This window comes from Lipotes vexillifer, unplaced genomic scaffold (assembly GCF_000442215.2).
Source record: "Lipotes vexillifer unplaced genomic scaffold, Lipotes_vexillifer_v1.1 scaffold835, whole genome shotgun sequence".
NCBI classification, from domain to species: domain Eukaryota; kingdom Metazoa; phylum Chordata; class Mammalia; order Artiodactyla; family Lipotidae; genus Lipotes; species Lipotes vexillifer.
Genome location: NW_006774135.1, coordinates 823,140 through 830,538, shown reverse-complemented (window position 1 = coordinate 830,538; position 7,399 = coordinate 823,140). Strand labels below are relative to the sequence as shown.

Below are 7,399 nucleotides of genomic sequence, written 5' to 3'. Positions count from 1 at the left end.
TCCCCTAGGAAGGCTCTATTTTTCTGCCAGGCAGAAGGGAAGACACAGCAGGCTAGCGCCTCAAGAACAGTGTCCTCCCTCCTTCGCAAAACAGTCACAGCCGGCATCAGGCAGCCCCCGTAATTGGGTCTTTTTGTCTCTGGGTTATTGGCCTGCGACTTTTTTTCTGAAATGCAAATGCTACGAGGGGTGAGTGCAGGATGTGATTCACACAGTGTTATAGCTAATCGGTTGGCTTTGTGAAGTACGAATCTAGTTACAGACACTACAGGTTAGTAACCGTTAAAAACAAACAAACTAGGAGGGCCGAACTCTTTCAGGCCAGGTGATGTTTCTCCAGCCTCTTCGCTGCTCCCTTTGCTTTCCCGGCTCTCGGCGGGGGCGGGGGGGACACGACACACTTCACTTGTATTTTTGCTGCAAACTAACTCCCCGCTTGCTCCTTCATTCCGTCCCTATCAGTGGAGGAAACGGGCGTCGTTCTTGTCTGGCCGAGGACAAAACTTCAGTCTCGCTCCACTTGACAGACGCCAGCTGTCCGGCCCAGGGGCCCATCTGCCTCCTATTTACAGTCCTCCCTCCCCCCGCCGAGAGACGAGAACCCCGAGAAATCTTTACTGGGCGGATGAGGGGCGACGGCCTGTCTTCTGCATCTTCTTCAGGCTGGCAAGGGGCTCGTAGACCCACGCAGCTGGGGTCACGGAGCTCTCGCCCTGTCTCATTAAGGGCCCCAGGGTGACTTCTGCTGTCGTTTGGCAGGATCTGTTCTGAGAAACGGCTGGAATCTTTGCATCATCATTGTCTTGATGTAAACCTATTGTAATCTGATAAGGGTCCTTCCATCCAGTTTGGAGACAGTCCTTTAAATTATGTCTTTTCCAGTCTGTATGTAAGGCCCTGGTTGTAGGTCTTGGAGCATCTGATCAGATCTAGGTGAATTCCTCCCTTTTCAAGTTCCTGAAAATACCTTGAGATTTCTGTACCTGTTAGTGAGGTAGCCTTCCTAATTTACCTGATAAAGCTGCTGGGGACCCAAGAGTTTCCAGGCTCGTAGGTGCTGACAGGTGCGTAGCGACTTCCCTACGCCCTCTTTCTGATCCTCCAATATTTAGTGTTTTCTCGGAGGGGAAGTCCCGGCCGGCACAGGCAAAAGGAGAGAAGGTGTCCTCGAGGCAAAAGAAGCCTCGGCAGCTGCTAGATCAGCCTCTCCCCCGTTCTCCACCGCAGACTCGGAGTTCCGCAGCTGAGTCGGTGGGCCAGGTGTGATCAGGCACAGCCCTGTGGCAGGGAGTCCGTGGTGATCTGGACTCAGAGATATCCTCCAACCCTCCGCTCTCCTGAAGGAGGCTGGCATGGAGAGAGATTCCCGAGCTTCCGATCAAGCCAAGGGGCCCTGTGGGGCCCAATAAATATATGTTTAAATGCAAAAAATTTTTTTAAAAGTTTAAAAGCTTCCCAAAATGAAAGATGCAGATGGCTTCACTGATGAGGTCTTCCAAACATTTAAAGAAAAAATGATGCCAATTATACACAAATCTTCCAGAGAACAGAAGATGGGAAATCTTGCTGCCCTCAGCCCAGTACTGCTGCTGCTGCTGATGGTGATGTTAATGATGATGATGATGGAGATGGTGATGATGGTGATGGTGATGATGGTGATGGTGATGGAGATGGAGATGGAGGTGGTGATGACGGTGATATAATGGTGATGATGATGATGGTGGTGATGGTGATAGTGATGATGGTGATGGTGATGGTGATGATGTTGGTGGTGATGGTGATGATGATGGTGATGGTGATTGTGATGATGGTGATGGTGATGGTGGTGATGGTGGTGATGGTGGAGATGGAGGTGGTGATGACGGTGATGTTGATAATGGTGATGATGATGATGATGGTGGTGGTGGTGGTGATGGTGATGATGATGGTGGTGATGATGATGGTGGTGATGGTGATGATGATGATGGTGATGACATTCTGGAAGTCAGGCACACCCCCAGAGCAGGGCTGATTGTCCCCTTGGCCTGGCCCCTGTGACGGGCACCAGCTGCCTGTGTGACCAGATAAAAGAAGCTGGAGGCTCGCACGCAGCTAGGCAGGGAGGCCAGGCATGTTGCATGTCTGCCTCTGAGGTCAGGAGAACATTCCCCACACGCTGATGGGCTCATCTCACCTCGGTGGTTTTTGAGGGGGAGAGAAACATGTATAGCATGCATGGAGATAAACGTGGCATTGGGTGTCCTGGGTGAACCCACTGCCTGCAGGTCACAGCATCTGCCTGGGCCTGGGTGACGGGACCTGACGGTCTTTCCCTGCAGCAAAGTGGAGCAGGACCTGAGAGAGCCACGGGGGGCTCCTCAGAGGGACATCGGAAGACGCGTGGTCACAAGAATGGAAAGGAAGGGGCTGGAGGGGACTTGGGTGGGCTCCCCACCCCCAGTTCCCAGGTCAACAGAGCAAGGCCACAGGCTGCGTCCCTCACGGGCCCTTGAACCAGCCGGGAAACAGCTCCATCACCTTCCTGAAGTGACTCTAAGCAGCTCTTACTTTTTATATGTAATGATTATCACATTCCATATATTTGTGCTTTTTCAACTAATTAACTTGTAACAATAACCTCAATGACATCTCCACCCAGAAGGAATTTTTTTTAACATTTAGAGCCTGTGGTCACAGGACACAAAAATATACGTTGAAATATTTCAGCCTATGAACGCATTTTTGTTACAGACAAGTATGACAGGGCCATCGACATCACCTCATAAAGCATTAAAACGTGTAATTAGGATAAAATCCAATGGCACAAGTGCAATGGAAATAGAAGTTCAAAGCAACATGGATTGTAAATTTTCCACTGGTTAAAATCCCAAATATCTGTTCTTTTTTTTTAAAACTGGATGGTGGCAAGAATCAATTCATGGGATTTCCCTGATGGCGCAGTGGTTGGGAATCCGCCTGCCAATGCAGGGGACACGGGTTCGAGCCCTGGTCCGGGAAGATCCCACATGCCGCGGAGCAACTAAGCCCGTGCACCACAACTACTGAGCCTGCTCTAGAGCCCACCAGCCACAACTACTGAAGCCTGCGCGCCTAGAGCCCTTGCTCTGCAAAAAGAGAAGCCACCACAATGAGAAGCCTGCACACCACAACGAAGAGTAGCTCCCACTCGCCGAAAGTAGAGAAAGCCGCGTGCAGCAACAAAGACCCAACACAGCCAAAAAAAAAGGAAAAAAGGAATCAATTCACCATGGTATATAGATTCCCATGTTTATATTTAAAGAGTAATTTATCAGGTTTTTTAAAATATTTATTTATTTGGCTGCACCGGGTCTTAGTTGCGGCATGCAGAATCTTTAGTTGCAACATGTGGGATCTAGTTCCCTGACCAGGGATCAAACCCAGGCCCCCTGCATTGGGAGTGCAGAGTCTTAACCACTGTACCACCAGGGCAGTCCCCTATCAGTTTTATTTTTTAAATGTCAGTGAATATTTAAGGAAATAAGCCAGAAATTTCCTGCTTTGCAACTGTTTAAACTTGTGATTAAAATTTTAACTGTCTAATTAAAATGTGCACAGGGGCACAAAGAATTTTCAAAATTTACTAAAATTTTGAGCTGAGCTGCCCACGCTGTCACTTCCAGGTGCTTCAAGCTGACGTGCCGGGCTGTGGGTGTCCACCCGCTCCTGGAGCTGTCCCACTACCAGGTCAAGTTTGCGGCCACCTCCTTGTACAACACGTCGGTGGCCACCCTGTACGTCATCAACTCCCGCCTGAGTATGAACTTGCCAACGCCCTCGGTACCCCGCATCGGCTCGGAGGACGCATCCCCCGTGGGGCCCACATCTTTCGAGTTCCTGCTGCCCCCAGACTCCCCCATCACCATCTCACCCTCGGTGGGCACCGTGTGGCCAGGAAAGGTGGGTGTGGGCCCCACGGGTGGGCCGGGGCGGGGCCAGCCCAGGGGGCCGGTCTCTACTCTCCCTGGACCGCAGCGATTCAACCAGACAGCAGACGTGGAGATCAACCTGGATGCTTATCAGACCCAAGCAGGCCACGGTGCCCTCCGCCCAGCCCAACTTGGCCCCAGAGGTGGGGCACCCACGGGCAGCTGACCCCACAGGCCCCTGGCTGGAGGCTCCAGCAGCTCAGGCTGAGGGAGGGTGTGCAGCCCTTGGATCTCACAGCAGATGGGCACAGAGGCCACACAGCGCCTGGTCACCAGGAGCACAGGGTGCCTGTCCACCAGCTGATTGGCAAAAGGTTTCCCCACCACTGCTTTTGCTGATAAAGCAGAAAGAGCCCGGGCCTGGAGGCAGAGACTCCCTGGGGCCATCACAGCCTCTCCAAGCTGAATTCCTTACCTTCAAAAGTTGGGGTGACAGCCACTGTGAGGGGACTCAGTGGGGAGGGGCACATGCAGGCCCTGGACCCTGGCAGTGTTTCAGTGATCATTGAAATGCATTTTAGTAAACTGAGCAAATTCAGCCTAAGTCATGGTTCCCCTCTCCAAGGGGGTTACTGCAGCCGTTACCCACCCCTGCTCCCTTGCTGCACTGAGCACGGGGCGGGCCGTGGAGAGTGAACCCCCTTTGGGACCCGGGGCCGTCCCCGGGGGTGAACTGCAAGGTGGACGTGCTTCAGAAAGGGGGACAGGTGAGGGTGCAGGTACTCACCCCCAAGTCTCAGTGGCTGAACACAAACGTCCCCTTCTCACTCGTGCCCTGTGGTCAGTGGGCTGGTCCATCACAGGACGCCCCCCCCCGCATGGTGAGAGGGGCTTGGTGATCATGTCTGCAGCCACCCCAACTTCCGGGGGCAGAGGTCAGGAAGGACCTTCCAGAAGGGCTCGTCTAAGCTGAGACCCCAAAGGAGAGATGGGGTATCACCCCAGGATGTCCAAGAGCGTGACCAGGGGACCCCGGCGGCGGCGGCAGCAGGGTGCTCAGGGGCACCCACAGGGGCCCCTCTGCCCTCCGGCCTCTCTCCTCACAGAGGTGCCTAGTGCGGGTGGCCTTCCGGCCCGTGCTGCCCAGCGAGCTGATCCACCAGGAAGCCTTACAGGCCCTGACCAAAGAAGCTGAGGCCAAATCGGTACATGGCGGGGTGGGGGGAGCCTGGGGGGAGCCTGGGGGGGACGGGGGTGCTGCCCACTATGAACGAGGCCACTGCACAAAGGCTTGGGAACAAACCCCACCGGCCTTGAGGCTGGGGGGCTGGGGTGTCAGGAGCCCTGGGCAGACTTTTCTGGAGCCTTGTGTGTGTGGGGAACTGTTTCAAGAGGTTAACACTTTTTCTTGGCAAGGCTCCTCCCTTCCCTCTTGAAAGCATCGCTAGGCGAAGTGGGTCCCCAGACGGTGGTCCCGGGAGGGTGGGCCGGGCCCCTCTGCACTGGTTAGCAGGGGGCTTGCCCTTAACAACGGAGGGGGAACAGATGAACCTCAAAGGGGCCTGTGAATCCTAGCAAGTTCAGGCCTGGAGAGGCAGCCACCTCCGGGCTCCTGCCGGGAAAGGGCGACCAACAGAGCTGGGCAGTCACAGCCCAGGGCCTGCCTGCTGCTGCCCTGGGGACGCAGAGCCCCGCGACCCCCCGCAGCCTCTGGGGCCTGATCTTGAGCACCCGTGCTGTCATAGCAAGCGCAGGAGGAGGGGCAGGGCCTGTAGCCTGCTGGCAGGGCAGTGAGGCTGGGGGCAGGGCACAGGGACCAGGACCCCCAGTTCGGCCAGCCCTCCGCCCTGCCCCGCCCCGGGCCTCGGTCTCCCCGATGGTAAAGACAGACATTGGGGTCTCCACACCTGCCAACGGTGTCCCCCAGGGAGCCGCTTGGAGTTTGGGCCCCTGGGTTCCTGCCCTGGGCGGTCTGCCGGGAGCAGAGTCCCCGGCGCAGCCCCACAGTTGGCCTCCCACCTCGCACTCCCAAAAGGACACGGCCACCCAGAGGAAAGACCAGCAGAGACGGTCCTTCCCCATACTGCAGCTGCAGAACCGAGACCGGCTGTTCCAGGCCTCTGCCTCCCAGCCCCTGGAGCTGCAGAAAGAGGACCTCACGTCCAGGTGGGCCCGAGAGAAGGCTGCCCCCCACAGAGACGTCCTCCACCTGGAGCAGAGCTGTTTTGAGCCTTGTGGCTGGAAGGCCAGGGTGGGGCTGGCTTCAGGTACAGCTGGAACCAGGAGTCCCCTCAGGCTCTGCCTTCCTGGGCACCTGCTCACCTCCTTCCCCTGGGGCCCTAGGGCCCAGGGTCCCTGTGAACAACCTCAGGCCAGGGGCTGGGGAGATGCTGAGCCCCTGACTCCCGTGTTCCCAGACCCCCCAGCTGCCAAACGAGCTCCAGAGAACTCCAATGGGCTTGAGCCACTTGCCAGCCCTGGACCCTTGCCTGTGGCTCCAGGAACATGGCTCTCTGGTTAGGTGCCTGACCAGACCCTGGGGGAGGGGGGAGGCCGCCACAACAACCAGGGAAGGGGTGAGAAAACCAGCTGGTCAGACAAAACTGGGACAGCCATAGCCTGGGCCACAACGTGGCCCCCCCCAAAGCTGCCACCTCATACCCTCTAGCCCAGGGCCCTGGGGAGCAGGCATGGCCTTATGGACCCCTCCATGGAGGGCAGCGTGGGGCCTCTTGGGCCGCTGGGGGCAGCCTAGGGATAGGGGTGTGAGAGCACCTTGCCGGTTCCACTGCAGCTCCCAGGAGTACCAGGCTGCGCAGGCCACCCTGACCAGATCTTTCCAGGGGAAGTTTGACAAGTTTGTGGTCCCCTGTGTTGTTGCCAGTGGTGACACCAAAGACAGGAAGGGGACAGAACCCCTGAGCTTCAGGTGCGGTGCTTGGGCAGGGTGGGGTGTGGTTGGCCAAGAAGTCACTGTCCCCGCTCTGCAGCCCCCCAGATCTGGGTGGGGTCAGGCTGAGAGGGCGGGGCATGCGGCGCCCACTCCGCCCTCAGCAGCTACCCGCCACCTCAGTCCCCACAACACCATGTACCTGGAGCTGTGGTGTCCAGCGGTAGCACCATCCATTGTGGTGACGTCCGACAAAGGCAAGACCATCGCTGACTTCGGCGACATCGCTGTAGGTGTGTCCTGATCGGGCCCAGCCCCCCACGGCCATCCCCCACCCATAGGGACCCAGGCACCCCTTCACCGCCTGGGCTCCCATGCCCCACCCCCAGGCCTGGGCAGTGACCTGACTCCCCCGTTTCAGGACAACGCGGCATAAAGAAGGTCTCCATCCAGAACATCTCCCCCGAGCGTCTTGACGTATCCTTGTCCATACCTGGCCCAGGCAGCCTGCTGCAGGGCGACAGGGGCGTCTGGTGAAGGGCTGCGGCTCCATACTTGTCACCCATCCTTGACACTGGGCCATCAGCTGGACTACTCCGTGCTGAACCCCAATGGCCCCTTT

The 7,399-nt window shown here is 56.9% G+C and overlaps 1 protein-coding gene across 1 annotated transcript in view; it reads left to right on the top strand.

Moving 5' to 3' along the window:
- The window catches only part of CFAP74 (cilia and flagella associated protein 74), a 66,361-nt gene that overhangs the window by 55,415 nt on the left and 3,547 nt on the right, over positions 1 to 7,399 (top strand). The window contains exons 25-30 of the mRNA XM_007448974.1: positions 3,642 to 3,918; positions 4,994 to 5,092; positions 5,815 to 6,053; positions 6,682 to 6,816; positions 6,961 to 7,070; positions 7,199 to 7,310. Coding sequence (XP_007449036.1) covers positions 3,642 to 3,918; positions 4,994 to 5,092; positions 5,815 to 6,053; positions 6,682 to 6,816; positions 6,961 to 7,070; positions 7,199 to 7,310 — 972 coding nt within the window. The remainder of the gene's footprint in view (positions 1 to 3,641; positions 3,919 to 4,993; positions 5,093 to 5,814; positions 6,054 to 6,681; positions 6,817 to 6,960; positions 7,071 to 7,198; positions 7,311 to 7,399) is intronic.